General features: G+C 42.6%; 1 protein-coding gene across 3 annotated transcripts in view; it reads left to right on the forward strand.

The window, feature by feature from the left end:
• Epc1 (enhancer of polycomb homolog 1) overlaps window positions 1–22,310 on the forward strand; it is a 90,135-nt gene that overhangs the window by 10,432 nt on the left and 57,393 nt on the right. The window contains exon 1 of one of the 3 annotated variants that reach the window (XM_051205609.1): window positions 17,049–17,487. The exons of 1 other annotated variant lie outside the window; for it this stretch is intronic. In XM_051205609.1, coding sequence (XP_051061566.1) covers window positions 17,335–17,487 — 153 coding nt within the window. In that variant the 5' untranslated portion in view covers window positions 17,049–17,334. Of the gene's footprint in view, window positions 1–17,048; window positions 17,488–22,310 lie in introns of those variants that run through there. One more of the 3 variants, XM_051205608.1, reaches the window with a different exon arrangement.

A 22,310-nucleotide genomic window follows, 5' to 3' on the forward strand; every position in this document is an offset into this window, starting at 1 on the left:
TCTTCTAGAGGTCCTGAGTTCAATCCCCAGCAACCACATGGTGGCTCACAACAATCTATAATGGGATCTGGTGCCCTCTTCTGGCATGCAGGCGATGCAGATAGAACACTGTACAAATAATAAATAAAATATTAAAAAAGAAATTATCCGAGAATATTAACTTATAAAGAACAAATGAGTTCAGCTTTAGAAGTTCTGGTCTGGGACTAGAGACCTGTCATGTCTGGAGATGACAGGTGGTAATAGTGGGTCTGGTATCCACTTACTTCATGGCCAGTGAGTAAAAGAGAATAGGGAATGTGGTCCTCCCTTTCCCTGTGATACTTCCCCCGATGATCTGAAGTCCTCCCACTTTGCCCATCCTCCTAAATAAAGATACCACCACCTCCCCATAGCACCACCATGACAATAAACCTTTAGTAACACTGTGGGAAACTTAAGATCCCAACTCTAAGAGACAGGATGGACATTGGTCACCCCACATCTGAGGACCTAGCTCAGGACTTGCATACCTATGTGAGGCCCTGGGTCAAGCTCAGTCCCCACCCTCACCCCCATTGCCTCATTTAAACACATGAGTTTTCAGTATTAGATCGGCTCCTGGGGCAGAGTGCTGTCTTTTCCAGGTGCTTTATTAAAAGTCAGCGAGAGACTGCAAAGATGGTTCAGTGGGTTAAGAGCATTTGTGCTACAAGCATGAGGACTGGGTTCCAATTCCCACCACTCAGATGACAAGGCTGTGCATGCCTGTCACCTCAGTGTTGGGGGCTGGAGACAGGTTGAGCCACCAAATTGACAGTTTCTTGTTCAGCCAGAGACCCTGTGTCAAGTAGGGAAGATGGAGAGTGATGGAGGAAGGCACCCAACATATTGCTGTGGCCTCTGCCTTTGCCCTTTTTGATGCTCATATCCACAGGCTTATGTGCAGGTACCACACACACACACACACACACACTACACACACACCCCACCCCACACATACACACACACCACAGCACACACACACACCACATACACATCACACACACATTCACTTATTAGTGAGTTATTAAGAGTTTCTGTATTATATCCTCATCTATTAAGCAAACATTTATTGAACTTCTACCACATTAAAAAAAAAATTGCTGAGGTTTAAAGAGAAGCAGAAAGAGCAGGATATGGGAATGGAGTAAACTCTAGAAGAGGCAGCTTCGACTAGAACCCTGTGGGCTGCATGGACTTTGCACCGGCAGAAATTGACAGAGGACATGACATGAACAGAGGTAAGACAGAGGGATGCACACAGCCTCTGGAAGTAACTAGAACACAGTGGGGTGGCCCTTTTAAGCTCAAGCTAGGCGATCTAAAACTCAATATCCCAGAACAGTTCAAATGTAAACCCACAAAATGGTAGAGACGGAGAGGAGGAAACCGTCTATAAGTGTTATCATCTGCTCACCACTGGCCTTGGAAAGGGAAGTCTCTGCCAGTGGCTAGTTTTGATTGGAGAGTAAAGAGCTGGGAAGAATGAAGGCTAAGGAGAGGTTTCAGTAAACATAGGCACAGGGCAGCAGGGGGCAGCACCAAAAAGTTGATAGAAGTTGTAGGTTTCTCTAACGTTCTTTTGTCAAGTGTGAGTTTATATTTTTAATGCAAAGTATATTAATACCATCCATCTTTTACGCAGAATAATTAGAAATTAACAGATAGTAAAATAATAGCTTCACTTGATAGGCTAATGGCAGAGCAGCATAGATGTTTATCTTAGAGGACATAAAACATTCCATGCATCATCTCCTCTTAAATGTATAGGAATCCAGAGCTTCACACAGTATGCTTTAGCTGGATTTGTATGATTCTAAGGTTTCTGCCTTTTCAAATGGATTTTATTTTATTTTTATGTATACATGTATGTGGATATGTGGTTAGGGGCGGGGATGCACATGTGAGTGCAATTGCTTTTAGAGGCCAGAGGAGGGTGTCCAGTCCCGTGGAACTGGAATTAACAGGCGCTGTGAGCTCCCTGATGAGGCTGGGAAAGGCAGTCAGGGCTTCTGGAAAGGCAGTGCGCTCCTAACAACTGAGCCATCTGGAAGCCCCAGATCTTTCATTTTTCCAATATTCAGCTGCACTGTTAAAAAGCAGTGAATGGGCACAGTGACTCTGGAAAATTGCAGGTAAATAGTGAATTGAGCCAGATGTGGTGGCACAGGACTCTAATCCCAGCAGAGGTGTGGTCACCAGAGGCTCAAGGCCAGCTTGAATTGCATGAGAATCTGTCTCAAACCAAACAAACAGTTTCATTTTAATTTTGAGTGTACATTTTACTTTACATAATAATAGAATTTTAAATTTTCAAATGTGTAACTGTGCAAGTTCTTGGAGTTATTCTTGCCTGTTTTATACAGCATCTCACTTTGTAGCCCAGGCTGACCTCAAAATCAATTTCTTCTACCCTTGGGCTCCTGGAGTGCACTGATAGTCATTGCCATTGTGGCTGCCATTTGTTAGACTTTGAATGAAACTTTTCATAATATCTGCATTTAAAATTGTCTGCAATAAATTTATTCAGACATTGCCACTGAAATTCACTTTGTGCTTGCTAGCTTTTTAAAGGTTTGAAAAAATTAGTGATGTTAGCTGTAAAAGAATGAAAGTTTCGGGGGAGGGCTTAGGCCCTGTTCCAAATCATATGACAGACTTTGAAGATTCCCCATGGAAGGCCTCACCCTCCCTGGGGAGCAGAAAGGGGATGGGGAAGGGGTTAAGGGGGCAGGGGAGGAGGGGAGGGAGAGGGGATTGACATGTAAAACAAGCTTGCTTCAAATTTAAATTTTAAAAAAAGGTGGGGGGGGGGAGAAAACAGCCATCAGCAAATTACAAAATCAAAATGTGTATGGTGCCCAAACTGGAAAAATATGCAGATATAATTAATAAAATGACTTACAGAAAAACATAAGAGGTAAATGTGGGGAAAAAATGAAATGAAAGTTTCCTCATATACCTTTAAAACTGCTTTTGTGCATGGATTTATTTGTGTGTGTGTGTGTGTGTGTGTGTGTGTGTGTGTGTGTGTGTGTGTGTGTACTCAAGAGCAGGAGTGTGCATGTGTGCATGTGTATATTTGCATGCAATGGTGAACATGTGGGAGTCAAAGGACAGTTTGTGGGGGAGTTGTTCTCTCCTTACACCATGTGGGTTCCAGGAGACAACTCAGGTCCTCAGCCAGGCTTGCTCAGCCAGTGAGTGCCCTTATCCACTGAACCATCTCACCTTCCTTTTTATGTGTTGCGATTTGCCTTTGTCTGCGTGGCTGTAAGTTAAGCCCATTTGAATCTTTGGTTCCCTCTCTGCCTCCCTCCACCCTCCCCTCCCTGCTTTCTTCCCTCTCCCTCCCGCTGTGATTCTCTCCTCCTGTGTTTGAAGGTTGGAATCACTGCGTGCTTGCCTTTGCATTCAGCACCATGATTTTGCGGTACACCTTTCTGTGTGTATTGATGCATCATTTTTATCTCTTTAAAAGACCAAATTAATCAATGCCCTGCTACTCAATGATTATTGAATATTGATTTCTAATTTATTAAAGAGAACCAGGAACAAAAAATATACTTGGCCTAAGCTAGATACAAATACATTACTTTGTAAATTTATGAACTATTACCCATATTTTATTTCAATAAGTAACTGTGTAATTTGGAAGTGCAAAATAACAAACTGTACCTTTCAAATAGGGCATAAAATAGTGTAACGTGTTTATGTAAACAGGAAAAAAATTGAGCAAGGTCAAAACACCTTTTTTTTTTGTTCCCTCCCACGGTTTGTAATCCAAAGCTGGCAAGGGGTAGGGTTTGGTAAACAAGTGAGCTCAGAAAAGCTTAGTTATATAAAACATAATCAAGCTTTTTTTGTGCAGACTTAAATTGATTCTTTATACATGTAACACTTCTAATCATTAAACTGGTAAAATGTTTCTGTCATTGCTGTTTGGTTCCTAAACTGTGCTATTGTGTTAATTACCTTCTAAACCTACTACAAGGAAATTCTCTATCCTTTTTCAAGGTGAATATCGCCCTAGTTGCAGGGTTTTTTTTCCCCTCCCTAAACAATTTTTTGAATAATTTCCGTGTCAGCCTTTGTTATGAAATCTGTCTTTCTCTTCATAGTAGTCTTGCACCCTTCTTTTCTAGTTTTAATATGTTTGTAAGCTGCTTGTATCCCTCAAATCACACTTGATCACACAGTGCAAAGCTACATCCAATTATACTATAGGAGCCTTTTGTGGGGCAGGGTGAGTACTTAGCATGCAGGAGGCCCTGATTTTGATCCCCAGTGATCAAGCCTTAGGGATTCCCAATTCACCATCACTCTCTTGACTTATCATTGAAATTCCTGTCATGAAGCATCTCTTGGGACTTTGTTTAATGTACTCTTAACACTCTAAACTAGTCTTTGTCTACCATGTAGATATACCTACTACCAAGAAACACTGAAGGCATAGTTTCACTACAAATCACAGATCTCAAAAGCTGTTTTAAGGTTTTTGCTCATTTTTGTGGTGGCAGGGAGGTATCCTGGCCCATGTGTGGAGGTCAGAGGACAACCTTGTGGAGCTGGTTCTTGCCTTTGCCTTTATGTGGGTTCCCAGGATAGAGCTCAGGTCATCAAGTTCCCTTGGCAAGTCCTCCACCCACAGGGCTATCTCACAGGCGCCTGGACATCTTTAATCAGCTCTTCTTCTTTTTTAAAGAACCAGAGTTGGAGGTTTTATTTCAAGTGTTTTAATGTAGTTGTGAAAACAAGGGTTAGAAGGAAAAGGCACTCAAAGAAGGAGGTGCATTTGAGAGCATGGGTGTGACTTCTCAAAGTGTTGTCTTTGCTTAGCTTTTCCTATATTTAATTTCTTTCATATGTTATTTTTCTATGGACTGCAGGAGAATAGAGGTGTCAGAAAATTGAAGCATCATCATCAAGAATGCATTCTTTTCAGAGCAGAGGACAGGGAGACCCAGGAGACTGAGGTCGGAATCAGGCTGGGGGTATCTGTAGCTCAGTGGTGGAACACTAGAGTGGCATTAGCAGAGCTTTAGGTTGGTGTCCAGCAACACAGGGAGAGAGACGAGATCACACAGCTGCATTGGAGCCTGGCTCCTTTAAAATGCTCATGAATAATCATGATACAAGTAAGGTGGATCTTTATAGATTAATTTTTAACTTATCTGTGAGTCAATTCTAAAAAAATGTCACATGACTTGAAATGCCTTCTGCTTTTTAAGACGATGTTGAAACACAACAGGAGGAGGCAGTGTCATGAAATCATGCTCTTTTAAACATTTTTTTCCCCTTTATATTTTGCTTGCACATGTCTACACTACATGCATGCAGTGCCTAAAATGGCCAGAAGAGGGTGTCAGGTCACTTGGGTGCTGTTGTGAGTGATTTTGAACCATCATGTGGGTGCTGGGAGTGGAAACTTGACTCACACCAGTCACTAGGCCTGTGTTGAGGAATGACATCGTGGCAGAGAGTATGTGTGAACTAAACCGCTTACCTTATGGCTGTCAGGAAGCAGGGAGAGGGAGAAAGAGAGTTCTCTTTTACAACAAAGCCCTTTCCTCACAAACCCATCCTCTGGAAGAGCAGCCACTCAGTGGTTCTTAACCACTGAGCCATCTCTCCAGCCCCATACTCTTATACTTACATTTTTTTATTCCCACTGAGAATTAAGAATTTGAAGAAAGACAATTGTACAGAGTCTGTCACGGTTAATACTTTCGAACCATTGCTTTTCCATAGATTGTGAGCTTAAATTATCTGGAAAAAGCATTGGAACAACTCAAAATAAAGACAGAGAGTTGTGTTATGACAAGGAAAATTGGAAAGGGCAGTGCAAGCATGGGTATTTCCCCAAAGCCTGGTATGGAAAAGTGTGTGTGCATTCTCAAATGAGAAATTGTATCCAGGAACTAACTCTTACTGGAGATGCAGAATGCCTAGCATGCACAAAGTTCTGAATTTCATCCTTAGTGAGGGAGACAAAGAGACAGAGACTGAGGGAGAGGAAGGAGACTGGGGGGGGAGAGAGAGAGAGAGACTTAAAATCTGTAATTTGTGTTTAAGGGTCTAGAATTTACAGTTTTCTTCAAGGGAAAGAGAGACTGGATTAGTATAAATGCAGTCCAGCATTTCTGTAATAATGAACCTGATCTGGACAGTCTCTAAATCCCAGTGATGTACTATGGCCAGCTAGATTTAAAAAGGGGGGGAAGGGTGTTAAAATAAGTAAAATTGTTTTAAAGATTTCATGTGAAAGAAAAATGCGTGAAGGAACCTTTTCTAGCAACTAAGTCATCTGTTATTAATTGTGAGCACTGAACAGGACGTAGATTTTGTGTTGTACTGTGTTATTCTGAGGGCTGTGTGCCCTTCCTTCCCAGCTACCCTGTCCAAACCAAATTGACTCATCTGCTCTTCCTTTTATTGATACAGCACTTTGGAATTTGTAGAGATGGTTTCCTGTGTAGTATCTTGTTTGTTCTGGATAATTGCCTAAGAGGAGAGAGACCAAGAGTTCATTCCTTAGACCATTCATGTGAGGTCACTTCTGTAGTGTCATTGTGTTGGTCAACTGAGGATCATCCCAGCACGCCTGAGAAAAATCAACAGGAAAGACCTACTGTGGCTCACTTTTGAGGTTGTAGCTCTTGGTAACTTGATGCAATCGATGGCAGGCTGTGTAGCATGTGGTTGGGGATTAGCTGCTCACTTACAGCTGTCAGGAAGCAGAGGTGGAGAGAGGAAGTTCATTTTTATAACAGAACCCCTCCCCTCACAGTTCTATGAATGTATTGTCAATCATTGATGAAGTCAGAGCTGTTATTTCAGCATCCACCTCTGAACATTGTTGTCTTGGGAACCAAGGTTTCTACACAGAAACTTCTCAGGGACACTTAGGGCTATAACCAAAACAGTCATGGCAAATAGTAGGTATTAGATCGGGACCCAGCTCTTCAACCTGGGAAGCCACTGCCCCTTCCAAATCCTGTGGGTGTTTTGAATGTAAATCTTTACCTATCCATTTGCATTCTCCCTGAGACAAATAGTAGCTAGCTGTGTCCAGAAGCCCTGGTACTCTGGGGAGTTTTCCCCTGGGTAACTAACTCTTGCCTTGGATGCTTTGGGCCCTGAGAGCTTGAGTAATCTTTTAGTTGACAGTTAATCTGCTGCTGGAGAGGTGAAGAGAGCTGGGGAGGTGGCTCCTTAGGAGCTGCCTGAGTGGTGCATATCTGCTAAGTGGAAAGTAATCAAAACAAACAAATCCCTGTAGACTATGAAAATCCCATACTTTCATGCGCTGGTTCTGTAAAATATCATGTAGGTGTTTGGTTTGAGGGTTTTATTGTTTCTTTACTTAAAGGATGAGGCCCTTACAAACACTATTCCCTTTCGTACAGAAAGTCAATTGCAGAGCTTTGGATATTTGCCTGGCATGTGTGAGGCCCAAGTTCAGTTCCCTGGCAGCAACAAGGAATAAAAATAAAGTTGGGAAAGTAAAATAAGTACGATGCAGATGTCCTTTAAAAACAGGTCCTGGGAAGGTAGGTGCTGTAATACATACCTATAATTGCAGTGTTGGGAAGGCTGAAGTGCGAGGGTCACTAGTTTGAAGCCAGTGGGCTAAAGTTCTAGGCTAGCCTGACCTACACAGTGAGACCTTATCTCAGGGAGGAAAAAAAGGAAGCTGGCTTGGGCACTCTTTGCATGAAGTATTTCATCAAATCCTTGGAGCAGCCTTGCTGATAGGTTTATGATTCTTGGCTTTTGAAATGGCAAAGAACAGCTCTGAGGGCTTAGACTAGAGCAAAGTAATTTCCAGAAGTGTTGAGGACTAAGTAAAGCTGAACTTTTTTAGATATAGACGTTTAAGCACCAAAAATACTGTGGAGTGTAATGATCTGCTCTCATTTCTGTAGGAATTCTATTCGGTTCTTTGTTTAAATGTCTTGCTTAACATTGTTTATTATCAGGATACATATGTTAATCAGGATCTTGCAGAGGACCCAAGTTCAGTTCCTACTTCCAATGTGGGGTGGCTCATAGCCACCTCTAACTCCAACTTCAGGGAATCTACACATTCTTCGGGCCTCCACGGGCACCTGTACACCTGAGTGTGTGTTCATACTCACATAATTAAAAATAAAAAAATTAAATGTAAAAAATGTAATAAATATAATGTAAATAAATGTAATAAATATAATAATTTATGGCTATATCAATATTCAAACCTTTTCTAAGCTTATGTACCAGGCCTCTTAAATAATTAGAGGCATAATGTGGTTAGACATTTTCTGTTTTCTTGAGTTGTCTTGACTAGAATTTGACAAAGTGTGCTATAAGTACATTCAGATACATTGTATTAAGCTTACCATTTCTTCAGGTTGCCTCTAAGCCTATACATACATCATGAACCTACAGCTTTTTAAAGGGCAAGATGTAATCCATAGTTACTTTCCAGGCTTATTATTCATGTATTCATTTTTTTCTTCAACGCTAAGGGTGGAACCTAGGGTCTTTAGCATGCTAGGCAAGTGTTCTCCCATGGAGCTACACATCCAGTCCCTTCTGGTCTTTTATATAACTGTATGTAGCTCTTATCCCAGAGTATCTAGATTGATATGTTATAAAAACATACTTTTGGAAAATGTCAAGTTAACATCTGGAAAGAAATGTTAGTATTTAAGATCAAGGTTTTTTCCCTCTTCTCAAGAGCTTTTGTCAACCATCATTTTTATAGACACAGAATCATCTTTATTGAAAGATACACACATTCATTCTTAAACCATGACACTTTTAAGTTATTTTTTTATCATAAGGATTCTATTAAGATTATATGTGTCTTTTGTTTATTGAGACAGGGTCTCTCTCTATAGTACTAACTGTCCTGAAACCCACTATGTAGCCCAGTCTAGCCTTGAACTCACAGAGGTCCTCCTGAGTGCTGGAATTAAAAGTGTGTGTTACATGTGTTCTGAGTGCTGGAATTAAAAGTGTGTGTTACATGTATTCTTTATAGTAACCAAGAATGAGTGTACATGAAGCATTATCCTTTAGGTTATCTAAAGGATAATGCTTAAGAAAACTATGGTACATACTATTAGCCTGCCCATAGTTAGCCATAGTGGGATACTGTGGCAGGAGGTAGCAGGTTTGAGGCCAGCATGGGCTATACAGTGAGACGCTGTCTGAAAAATAATCAGATAATTTAAAAAGCATATTTAGTAAAAAAAGGAACACCCTCCAACTGTATAGAGATACAAAGGCTGTGAAATAGCAGTAGTATTATCAATAATATGTAGTGTTATTCTGACATTGTAAAATAAGCCAGGGAAAAAGTCAAACCAAAATCTTAACAAAGCAAGCCCCAAAAAATTGGCAGAAATGAAAACACCAAATTGTTAACCTTGTGAGTAAATCGATTACACAAATATATTACCACATCTGAAGGTGTTAGTGAATACAGCACTGTTTGTCTTGGCTTTGGGCTTTTGTGTCCCGTGTTTAGGAAACTCACTTCTCAGGGTGTCAGATCTGGACATGGATTTTTACCTCTGTCTGTAATTCCCGGAGGCAGACAGTTATTTGGTACCATAGTTTCTGCATCTTTGAACCCAGAAAGAGGATGTACAAAATGCATGCAAGTGTGGAATGTGCCCTTTTAATGTAAAGGATGCCATGAGGGTGAACACTGAGGCCTCAGGCTAGGGCCTCAACTTGAGCTGATATTTCACTACAATTCCTTTTGGCAGGTGAATGCATTAGTTACTTTTCTTGTTGCTATGACAAAATAGCAGACAAAAGCACAATTGAAAGGGAAAGGTCAGTCTTGGCGAAGCCATGGCTGAATTCATGGTAGTAGGAGCTTGTTACATGGCTGCCCAGAAGCAGAGAGCCACACTGGGATGGAGGTTAGTGTAGAATCTTCCAAAGGTCCCTAAGGCTTATGTCTGCCAGCTAGACCCTATGTCCAAAGGTTCTACAATTTCCCAAAACAGCACCACTGGCTGAGCCCAGGTGTGCAAATACACTAACCTGAGAGGGACATTTCAAATCCAAACAGTAACAACAAGAAACTACAAAAATCTAATTGGAGGGCAGGGCCAGTGAGAGGGCTCAGTGGGCAAGTGCTTGCTGCCCAGCCTGAAAACCTAGTTCAGTGCCCGGGATCCACAGGGGGAAGAGAGTACTGACACAAGTTTTCCTCTGACCTCTGTACATGGGCCATGGTATTACCTTCCCGCCAACAACAGAGAAATAGATTAAAAAAAAATAGAAGAAAATCATAGGGCACTTGGAGATGAATTAAGTGTTGCTTAGCTTTGGCCTGCCAATGAATGACTGATGTGCTCCAGGTACCACAGCCACTCATTCCTCCAACTCCCTTGTGAACTCCCCAATCTGTTTGCACACAGTACCCCATAGAAATGGTCCACTGATCCCAGCTAAGCATCTCCTTCTTTTGCTCTCCTGATGAGCTCAGCTTGTCTCCAAGCTTCTCCCAACTCTCCTAATTCTTTCTCCGGCTCTTCTCCTTCTGTTGTCTGGACTCTTGGTGTTCCCTGGAGGGGCGGAGGAGAGTCCATCCTCTGTGCTTTTCAACTTTTGCTATATGACTCATTTCTAACACCTGTACTCTTACTCGGCTGGTTTGAAATCATCACTCTCTCTTCCTCGGTATGGAAGGGACAAGGAACCGGATGCATATGCAAGCAACGTTACTCCAAGTGTCAGTGAAAATAGACACAGTGAAAAACAACACTCCATCTCACTAACTTTGACTCATATGATGACAAGAAAGAGAATCCTGAAGCCAGGGTTAGAAAGAAACTAGGAAATATTCCATCCTGCTGTAGGAGCAATAACAATTCAATGTAACCTCACTTTCTCCAGTGCCCTCTCATCAACCACCAGTCCACCTGTCTGATCATTCCCATAAGCCATTGCTTTACTGGCGGCTTTTCTGTACCTTCAGATTTCACTCCTTTACCCACCTGTGCCAATGATGCCTTATTGGCTCACACATATGTTCCCTGGGGAAAAGTGCTTGGGTTGCGGGTCCCATTTATTCAGGATTGTAAGGTACCCGAGGCTTGTGCTCTGAAGCTCAGAGTTTTCCTCCTGTTCTGACTCTTGGTCCTTCCTGGACTCCAAGCCTCATGTGAGCACCTGAGTGGGCAGAATGAGTCAACAGAAATTAACACAACTCATCTGAGATACTCTCTGCCAAATGTTTTTAATTAAACACTTTTCTAGATGGAATTTAATTCTTCTGGGCCACCTTGTTCAGATCCATGACTTAGGAAAGAATTCTGGTTTCTCAGTTAAACGCTAAGTCACTGCTATTCAAGCTCAAGGTTCAGTGGTTTCCAACTTGGGCTTTTCCATCACTTCTCCAGTATAACAGGTAGACTTGTCATTAAAATGCAATCCAAGGGTCTCTGCTGCTTGCCTGCGGGGTGAGCAAAACACCCATGACCTATAGGAACTAAAGGGGCATGTCTTAAAAGACTGTCAAACTCACCCACCCTTAGAGGGATAGAAGTTTGAATTTTGACAAAATCTGTGTACTGGTAAATAGGTTTTCTATAACTATAACTAACTATAAAGTACATTCTAATGTACTTTACACAATAAGGCAAGCTGGATGAGATTTTTTTAAATGTCTACATTAGTGAAATCACTCATGGAATTTTTCAATTATAGGCATAAATCACGATGTAGAAAATTCAGTATACCGATATGATTTCTGGGATATTCTATTAAATATATTATAATATAAACTGTAATACTTCTTTTCTAGCATTTTCTAGGTTTTAAAAACCCCAACATATCATAAAGGGTACTCAATCTAAATTTTGTCAAATGTTATGTTGGAAGAATTATTTATTGTCATTTCTTTGTGGCTTATTATGAAAATAAAAAACAAGTTAAGGAAAACTATTTCCTTAAATATAAACATGTTCATTCAATATTGATGCTTTTGTATAATGCACAGCACCAACATTCTATTTAGTTCATTCATAAGTTCATTCATATTTATAGATTGTATTTCCCTTTTTCCCCAATTAAATACAATAGTCCAGTCTCCCTTTGAGAGGTTATACATACGGGGTTGTCTCATTTCTCTAGCCCTAATCTGAATCAAATATTTGGTAAATATTTATTAAGTGCTTACAGGAACGAGGAAGTTGTACTCCTGCTAACTCACCTGGTATTATGATATTTAATCCTGTTGTCCTATCAAAGAATTTAACTCTTTGTATTACTCTCCATTCCTGCTTTCATGTCTTCCTTCTCATGAGTGAGACTGTCCTAAAGTTAGTCCATCTGAACCATTCTTTTTTTTAGTACAAATGTACCCGTATCTCCCACCTTCCAAAAGAAAATTCGCAGCTAGCTCTTTGTGCCCTGCTATCCCTCTGCCCACTGTATGTTCTCCTTCCCACCTAACTCTTATTTCGGAGACTCCCCCCCCCCCCCAAATCAGATAACAGATTCTGTTCTAACCTCCGTATTGTCTCTCACCAGCTTTATGACCATCTGTAACCCAGCAGACACATCAGATAGGGCTATCTCGGAAGTAGTGAAGTATTATTGCCGATCTCTTTTACATTGCCAGGAGTGTAATAAGTGTACAGTGCTGATCAAAGTGGAGTTGACATCAGAGAAAGAAAAGTTCATGTAGGCTTAAGATTGTTGAGTTCATGTAATTGCATGTTTGGTTTTCATATTAGAAAAGCAGAGTTTAGATGAATTAAATTGTCCGTTTCGTGGAGGAGGTGATACTGACTTGGATTTTGAAGGATAATAAAATTTTTCTTAGCTGGATCTGGTGGCATGTGCCTATAATCCTAGCACTTGGAGGCAGAGACAGAAGAATGGAGAGTTCACACAACCCTGAGTATGTAGGGAAAACATCTTTAAAAAAAAACAAAAAACAAAAACAACATAGGCTGAGGATGTATGAAGCTGAGTATAGAACACTTGCCTGGGATGTGTGAGGCTGTCAGTCTCTTTCTGTGTGCCATCCAATGCAATAACTATTGACTGTTCTGTGGGCCAGGAACCATTCTAAATGCTTTTCATGGGTTGTTTTGTTCAATCTTCAAGACACTATTATAAGATAGGATTTCTGAAGATAGTCTAGAGCAGGACAAGCAGGTAGAAAAGTATAAATAAAAACCTGGAGCTAGGAGAGTTGTGCTGATTGCTGGAGTTGATGAGACTGACCAATGAAGAGCTTGACTTGGGTAAAAATGAGAAGTGATATTAGCATCATCACAGGAGGTCTTAACTGTTGTTCTTTAGTTACAGTTATAAGAATAAAAGCTGGAGAAGGGGGTGAGGGCCCCAAGTGAGTGGGGACCCAAGGTAAGGGATCACGTGGGAGAGCATAGCAGGTTCCATAGCAGGTGAGGATGACCAAGGCAGCAAGGCGGAGGGAATAACACAGCAGACAGATAGAGCTTAAAGGAGGAGTTTATTTAGAAAGGGGAGTGAGGGAAAAGGGAAGAGACATAGAGGCACCAGGAACTGAAGAGGAGAGAGGGGAGAGAGAAGGGGGAAGAGAAGAAGAGGGGGATAATTGGTGGCCAACTGAAAGGAGAGAGAGAGAGAGAGAGAACACAAAAGAGAGCATAAGTGGGCAGGGGTTTGTCTTTTAAGGGGATCCTTTACACCTGCCTGCAGACTAGTACTCATGGAACCCTGGGCTGACCAGAGAACTGCCTGAGTGCATTCTGCCAGGTGACAGGGGCAGGCCAGGATAATGCCTGAATCCTTACATTCACTCCCATCCTAAAACCAACTTTAGCTTACCTCATGGGCAAAATACGGAGCAATTACAAACATATGACTTGGGTTAAGAGGACATGGAGTAGAAGTTGGGTTTCAGGCAAGTTGACCTGCGGCGTGTACTGTGAGGCCCTGCTAAAGGCATGCCTTGAACTGTGCTCAGAATATAAGGGTGATGACATTATAAGTAGTTGTTTTCATTGATTAAACCTTGCATCTCACAGCAGGATGAGGGGGCAATAGACAGACTCAACACTTGCATCCCAGCACTCAGAAGGCAGAGGCAGGAGGACGTGAGTTCCAAGCCAGCCTAGACTACATATATCGAGACCCTCTCTCAGAACAAACAGCGAGAGCATCTTTAAACCCACTCCAAAAAGACTTATATCTCTTCTACCCTGTCCATTAAAATTCCCACCACTTCTACTTGCTAGTTTTGTAACAGGATTGTTGGAGGTGCCTTCTGCTATCCCCTGGCTGAATAACTCTTCCATTTCCTGAGTACCTGGCAGTCACTCCTCCCTCTGTCTTGCTCAGCTCCTCCACTAATACCTTTCTTCTACTATTTCATTCCCCCATGGCATCTTCCAGAGTCTAATCCCATGCTGCCATTCTATGATATTTGGTCAACTTGTCTTGCTTATTTTTTGGTTTGTTTGTTTGTTTGTTTGTTTTTGGACAGGATCTCCTATATAGTGCAAGCTGGTAGGTAGCATAGTGACCCAGCTCTCCTTCCGCTTCAGCTGTCTGAGTGCTGTCCCAGCACACCCTGCTCTGACTGCCTTCTGCTGCACTCCAGTGCTGCCCGATGTTTGGTTCACCGCTCTCTCATTTGTGTGCCCTATAGAGTTAGCCCATCATGACATCTTTGTTCCTTACCTATTTGCAATATGAATTATAGCTCTTTGATTACAGCTCTCTTCCCAAAGATGTTTCCGTTTGAGTTTTAAATAAATGTATTCAGCATGTAGCGCTGGTGTACTTTTTTTTTTTTTTTTTTTTTTTTCCAGCATTGAGAATTTCATGTAGCTCTTGTTGGGGATATTTACAAAAACAGGAGGTTCAAGTAAAAAACGGATGAGAAAAAGGTAGTGCAGGGCTGATGGTCTTTCCCCCTAAGGAATCGTGTTAGGAGAACTGAGGAAGATTAGAGCTGAGCCTTCATTACTCTGTCCCCTGTGGCAGAGAAGTGGAACTCCTTTGGGTCCTGGGAAACCTAGAAGGGTCTGAGAGTTGGATCCCAGGATACCAGGAGATGGATGGAGAGCGATTCTAAAACAGGTGCCCCTTGGTAGGCGTGTTATATGGAAAAGGCACGATGATTTGCATGTAGATCTAAGTTTGTTGTGAAGGATGATTTGAAGAGTTCTAGAAAACAAAAACACTATTTCTGTCATATCTGTTGCTGCTGATGTAGGGTATAGAAAGCATACATCCACAAGCTACTTGTCAGTCTGTTTTGTATTGCTGGGATTGGAACCCAGAACCTTGTGCATGCTACCAAGTCCCTACATGGGGGCCCTTAGGCTGTCATTCCAATGAAGAGCAAAATAGTTTATTTCCTTGGCTCACTCGCTAGACACTATTTTGTCTTCTAAAATCTTCAGTTCCCCCAACTATAAATCCTCCTACTAGGATTTTCAGTAGCCTAATATTACAGCCCAAATGACTGCCACTGTAATGTGTCCCTAACTGTTGAACCTGGCTAAATATGGGTTATATTCCATGGTGGATCTGGCAGTTCTTTGGGTTCCCAGAATGTGATATGGTCTCCATGACTCTTGAGATCTGTCTGTCCCTCCTTTTCCCTCCCTTTCTTCTCCCCTTCCAAAACCCACATGATCTCATTTGGATATCATCTCCCAAACCTTTTGTCAACACTTAAATAGAGCCTCACCCTAGGTTGCAGACCACTTCTGCCAGTCCCAATAATAAGCATTGGTTTTCATCCTAACTCCTCGGGAGAGGCACTTAGTGAACGAACCTAGATGCTGGAGGAAAGGCAAGTAAAAAGTCCCATTATCCTGAGGAGATAAGCTGTTTTAGGATAATCTTGGAGAACTGCAATCTGTATTCTGTTTGTCTGCTCACCCCTGCTCTAGAGTAGTGAAGCTTGCTCTTTTAGGACAAAGGTTGTAATTAATGTTACATAGAAACAAACCTGAGAGATAGTTTGCCTGTGCACGCTAAACTAATTAACAGTTCACATCAAACCCTGTATTTAAGAATAGTGATTATTTTTACTATGTAGCCTCAGGGAGAAAAGCAGACTTATAACACATTTTTAGAATCGTGATAAACATTTGAAATTTTGCCGCCAAACTTTCAAAATCCACCCTAGCAGCCCTCTGCATTTATAAACTATCTCACTGAAAAGAGATATCTGAGTACTAATTTTCATGTATAATACAAACCCAATACTAGATGTCTTATCAGTATCTATTTTTTAATAAATGAACTTTTAATCTCCCGTTTCTGGTGTAGCCACCGAACCACCACAGGTCTTTGATTCGATTTTATAAAGTTTCCCAGAGAACAGATGACAAGAGTGTGAACCTATGGCTGCATTGAAGTAACGTTTCTTCTAATACTGCAGAAATGCACGAGCGACCTAGCAATATGGGCTCTGGAATTTGGAAACTGTGTTTCCCCAAAGATTGTTACAATTTGTGGTAATGGTTCTGCTCGCCTCAATTAAACTAAAAGGGGTGAATAAAAATGTAGGATTGGATAAAACTACTTTGGAGCTGAATATGTAAGTAGTATTTATAGCGAGCCCTGGCTGGGAAATTGACCAGTGATTTGATACAGAATTATAACTGTTCAGAATTATAACTCAAAGTTTTGTTTGACTTCCGAGTTGGCCTGTGATTCCGCGTGCTTTTTTCTATTCCTAAGTCGCTGGACCTCCCGCACTGCGCTGCGCTCGCCCTGCGCGGCCAGCACCGCGGTGACAGGTGCCCGCGCCCGGGACGCAGGCCCGAGCATCCCGGCCGCTCTCGGCGGCGGCCTTCCCAGGGCCCGCGCGGGCGCCGACAGCTCGTCGCACCTTCGCCCGTCCGAGGACCGCGCAGGGCGGACGCGAGGCGGCCGGGCGGAGCGGGTGAGGCGAGGCGAGGCCGGCGGCCGGCGGGCCGGGGGTTGGCGGGACGCGCGCTCCGTGCCGCGCCGTGCCGGCGCCCGCTCGAGCCCGCGCTCCCCCCGCGCGTGCCCGCGCCGCTGCGCGATGCAGTGTGGGGAATGGCTGGGGTTGGCTGAAGAGCGCACAGTGGAGTTTTAATGTCCGCCATGTTGGCCATGGCGTATTGAGGAGAGCGAGTGAGCGAGGCGCGGAGCGGCACAGCCTCCCACCCTCCCGGCTGGTGTCAGGGCCCGGACGGCGGGCTTTGCGCTCCGCCCCCAAGTCCCCGGCAGCGGCAGGCGAGTGGAGACCGAAACCCCGGTTCTCCATGATCCCGCTGGCCGGGGCCGTTTCCCCAGAGCGGAGAGGTATCTGCTGCGCCTGAGATGAGTAAACTGTCGTTTCGGGCGCGGGCGCTGGACGCCTCGAAGCCGCTGCCGGTCTTCCGCTGTGAGGATCTGCCCGACCTGCACGAATACGCCTCGATAAACCGGGCCGTGCCGCAGATGCCCACCGGAATGGAGAAGGAAGAGGAGTCGGTACGTGTTAACTCCCCTGTCCGACCCGCCGCCAGGCCCGCGCCCTCCGCTGCCCGCGGCGGCGGCGGAGCAGCAGACCCACACAAAATGGCCGCCATCTTCTCTCCGCCGCCGACTCTCGGTCGCCGGCCGGGCCGGTCCCCCGCCTCCCCGGTGCTCGGTCCCGGGCCGCTGCGGCCTGGCGGGGCCCCCTCGAAGGCCTTCCGCCGCCCCCGGCCGCTGGTACCCGGGTCCCGCGGAGTTCGGGGGCCCGAAAGGCACAAAGGGGTCACGTGACGAAGCCGCCGGCAGCCATTTTGTGGTCTCAGTTCTTGGGTTGGGCCTTGTGCATCCGGAGAGGGAAGCGGGCTGGGCGGCGGTGGGGGTGCAGCGAGCCGGGAGCGGGCCGCGCCTGTAGGGCCCTCGTAGGGCCGCTGGGTGGCGCCCCGGGCCCGCCGCGGCCTGGCAGCGGCTGCCGGCGCAGGCTCTGGGCGCACTTCCCCGCGGGCTCGGTGCGGACAGTCCCCACGTGGAGCCTCCGAGGGGCCTGTCATGTTGACTTCAGGGCTCAGGCTGATTTCTCCCCGCTTCCTGCAGGGAAATGCCCAGGGTGCCCCTTGTCTGCCCAGACGCCTTTACTTTTAGAGAAGATAAAACTCCCGGTGTACTCTTTCCACCCGAAGTGCTTGTTAACCCGGCGGATTTAAAAAAAACAAAAAACAAAAACCACTGTCTCCCCTACTTTTTGCTCTTGGAGACAGTGTTGCAGATTTGTTTACAATATGTATGTGTTTCTAAAGCCTGCAACTTTTTAGTTACTTGTAAGTTAAGTTTAGGTTCGCCTGCTTTCAGATTAAAGATAGAGACGAGCCGGTTCAGTAACTCTTAAAAACTCTGAATTTTGAAGGAAGGTCCTCTATTATTTTTTTATTATTATTATTATTATTATTATTAATATTATTAATATTAATATTAATATTATTAATATTATTAATAATAGCCGAGCTAAAGTTGTGAATTCTTCACAGACATCCTAACATTAAGATGTCCTCACTGGGTGGGCTGCAGTAGTTACATTGTTTATACAGCTAATAGATGATTTACTATACCGTGGCCTTTACCTTGCTGTGGAAGTTGGGTCCGACACAGGGTTAAGAGAATCTTCCTCTCATTTCCCCCAGATTGCTAACATTACAATTTATAATTTTAAGGAATTGCATACGTTGGTTTCCAGGTACAGCCACTTAAACAGGGTGTGTTGACAGTTCAAGGAAGTCAAGGATTCCCATGGACTTGTGTGCTCCAATTTTGTTGTGGAAAATTGTACTGTAATACTTCTGTGGTGCTGTAAGAATTTTCTATTCTCTGTAATGTTTTTCAAAATAAAACTCTTCAAACTGCTTGGGTTGTTTAACCTTTTAAAGTAAAATAGTTTTGACAGTCGAATGTTACTTCGGGGCAGAGGGTTTTGAATCCTTCCTTCACAGCTGAGTGTATGTAGTAGATGAGATGTATGGGGTAGTGTACTGACTTCTCTCAGCAGCTTATTGTCTGTGAGAGCAGTGCTCTTTATTTTGACTTGTATCAACTTAGAGTAGAATGGTGCCATTTGTTTATTTTTAAAATAAGTGATTTGTTTTTTTAAAAAAATTAAAGTACTTGTTACTGCAGAATCTTGTCCTTTTGTTTTATTTTTGTTTCTCTATGTAAGTTTTACAGTTACTACTTTCAAGTTGGGTGCTGGTGTTACCCTGCTTGAGGGATTAATTTTTAGCTTTTGTAGATCTAAAGTGGAAATCATTAATTAAGCAAGAGCAAGACCCACAACAGTACACTTTAGAAACTGAGTTAGGTCTTGCTTCTCTGAGTCTTTTGGACTGTCCCAAGAGCTACAGTCTAAAATGAGAGCTGAGTTCAACTGAAGGGTCTGTCTGTGCATATTGACAATCACAGATAATTTTGGTCACTGAAGCAGTTTTGGTATTGTGCCGTTACTGTCACTGGGTTTTAGCAGGTGAAGGTCCAAGTTATTAGATAAGGGGCTTTCTTCTTTTCCCCTTTAGGGTACCTTTTTCCATCATCTGTTTGGAATTTTTCAAGTAACAACCAATCAAAACTATATGAGAGAAGCCTAGGTTGTTTGATAGTGATAGAAGAACTTAAAACCCTTCGTAAACAAACTGCTCCACAATTGTGTGTGTCCAGCAGCTAGTGACAGGCTTGTGAGTCATGGAACTGAAAGTAGTATGTTGTGCAGTATTGAAAAGTACCAAGCATGATGTAATTTGGAGTTAATCTTTTGGACTTGCAAAAAGAAGAGCTAAAGCAAAGTTCAGCCATGGACTTGTGGCCTATGCTTCCTGCCAGGTCCTGTAACCTGGGACCTGAATTGACTGTCCAGTTTAGGAAAGGGTATATAATCTTAATTTAGTGTCAGTCTTGAGACTGCTAGGCATAGGTAGTATTTAGTTATCATAATCCAACTTCATGGATTAATAGGATTCTGATTAGACAAAACAGATTTAGATGAGGATAGTGTCTTGTCCACTGCTTTATAAGAAAACATTTCATGATAAAAGTGCATCTGCAGAATTGTAGTATAGCATGTATCTACCTAAGGATATAATTGTTGCCTTTATACTGTCTTTGTGGTTAAAGAAATCTAGATCTTGATCCGGCTATGTAGCCCAGGCTTCCTCAAATATACTGTCTTCCTTCCTCAGTCTCCCTGGTGCTGGGATTAGGTCATAGCCGCCGGCGCATCAGCTTAGAAATCTTCTAGCACTGGGAGGATAACTTCTTCATGTACTCCTATTCTGCAATAAAAACTGAATAAAGCCTGGTAGCAAAATCTGTAGTAAGAATTTTGAATGAGGCCAGCCTAGGGAATTTATCAAGACCCTCTCCCCAAATGGGTACAAAAGCAAAAGACTAGGGCCCTGCTTTATTGATGGAACGTTACCTTGTGTAAGCCCTGGGTCCATCACCAGTACCTTTAAAAAGACGAATGTGTAAGCCTAAGCATACACAATAATGTGTATGCTTAATTTTTTGAAGAAACAAGTTTAAGTAAATGATGACACCACACACACCCCCTTGGGGGGGGTGGTAAAAGATTGTTTCTCCATTTAAAACTTTTAGTGTAGAACTGAAAATTTAACTAAATTGTAGTGCTTGAAGTGTTTGACCAAATTAAATGTTTCAGTTGGTAGAGTGTAATAAGTAGTAGCAACTTGCTGTCAAAAAGTAATAGTTGGTGGAAAGTTTGTGTTTAGTCACCTGTAAATTTTAAAGTCCAGGGAAGCAATAGTAATTCATGAGAAAAGTGAGCACTGGGGGAGAGACTGGGACCCTAAAAAGAAAGACAAAGGTTTATAACAAATGAGAGGTGGATGTCCCATTAGCAGTAAGCATCTCTTAAATATGTTGTTTCATTGTAAGATCTGAACAGGACCACAGTTTTACTTATAACTGGAGGGTACCTTTCCAAAAAGATTAGCACTATTGGATGGATTTGTTATAGCTGACTTAAGTGACTAAAATTGGGACTTTACAGTTTTCTTGTGTGGAAACATATTTGCAGGTCTTAACTACTTGTTTTTAAAGTGGTATTTGACAAATAGGGGCTACTTTAACTTCTGGGTGACATCAGGAAGCAGGCCATCATTTATGGGAGCGGAGACTTAGCCTGTTTCCTGGCTGGACTGGGTAGGCTGGGTTAGTTGAAGAAACTGGAATGCAAATGATACCACATTGATACTAGCTACACAGTTTCTTAAGACTGGTAGAAATCTAGATATCATAATCCAACTCCATAGATTTATAGGATTCTTCTAAAACTTTTTAAGGTAGGGAAAAATTAGAAATATGCACATATTCCTAACATAAAAAGCTCTGCATTTAATTTTTTTTTTACAAGATCTATATCAGTTTCATGAAAATAAGTTTGACAGTACAAGTAATAATCTTGAGGCTCTGGTTTCCTTTTGAAAGAAGACTTTTTGACCTTAATATGTAAAGCCAAGTTTATCTCTTGTGTTTAAAGCTGTAAAATTCAGCGCATTTTTCCATCCTGTGAGTGTTCTTGCAAGTGAAGTGAAATATCCATTGTCGCAGAAGCAGAATTAAGAAACTATGGATAGTGAGGATTGGGAAGATTTGGGCATTTTGCACTAGGTAGTGGAAGTTCAGTTTCCACCTCTAGTGGTTATTTGAGACAGGCTGTCAGGAGCTGAGGCTTGCCATAAACTCCTGATACTGGAATCTTGGAATCTGCCCCAAGTGCTGGGATTATAGGTGTGTGGAGTCACACCTACATTGAGTAAAGGTTTCTAAACTGGGGTTTGGCTATTGCAGTTTCCAGAAGTTAAAGCTTTCCCTCGATAAGCATGTAAAGTTTTGTGAAGTCTTTTGATGGAGAAGGCTCATAGTTTCTTCAAGGTTAATATCTGCTGTGTTGAAGTTTCAAATGGAGATGTTTCAATTTTATCTCTGTATGGCAGTTATTTTAAAAATTAATAAAGGGTTAAAAATTGGAAAACATGAGTAGAGACTCCAGAAAGAGACTGGAGAAAAAAATTACCAAAGGGACCATACCTGGTTGCCTCAAGTATTGTTCACTTTCCTTCTAGAGCTTTTAATTTATTTTTTGGAAACCAAGTTCTGTAAAGGAGTGCACTCTGTAGTTGTATACCATCTTTTCATCCAGAGGCAAGGCTGTTGAGCGCAGTGGTGTAGTGCTGGAGCAGTGAGGGGGTCTTGGCATGCGTTTGTCTTCCATTTTATTTTGCAGTCTGATATTTGGGATTAGGTCATATCTCAACTTCATTTTAGTAAGAAATCAT

Source organism: Phodopus roborovskii, unplaced genomic scaffold (genome assembly GCF_943737965.1).
Source record: "Phodopus roborovskii unplaced genomic scaffold, PHOROB, whole genome shotgun sequence".
In the NCBI taxonomy this organism is placed as follows: Eukaryota; Metazoa; Chordata; class Mammalia; order Rodentia; family Cricetidae; genus Phodopus; species Phodopus roborovskii.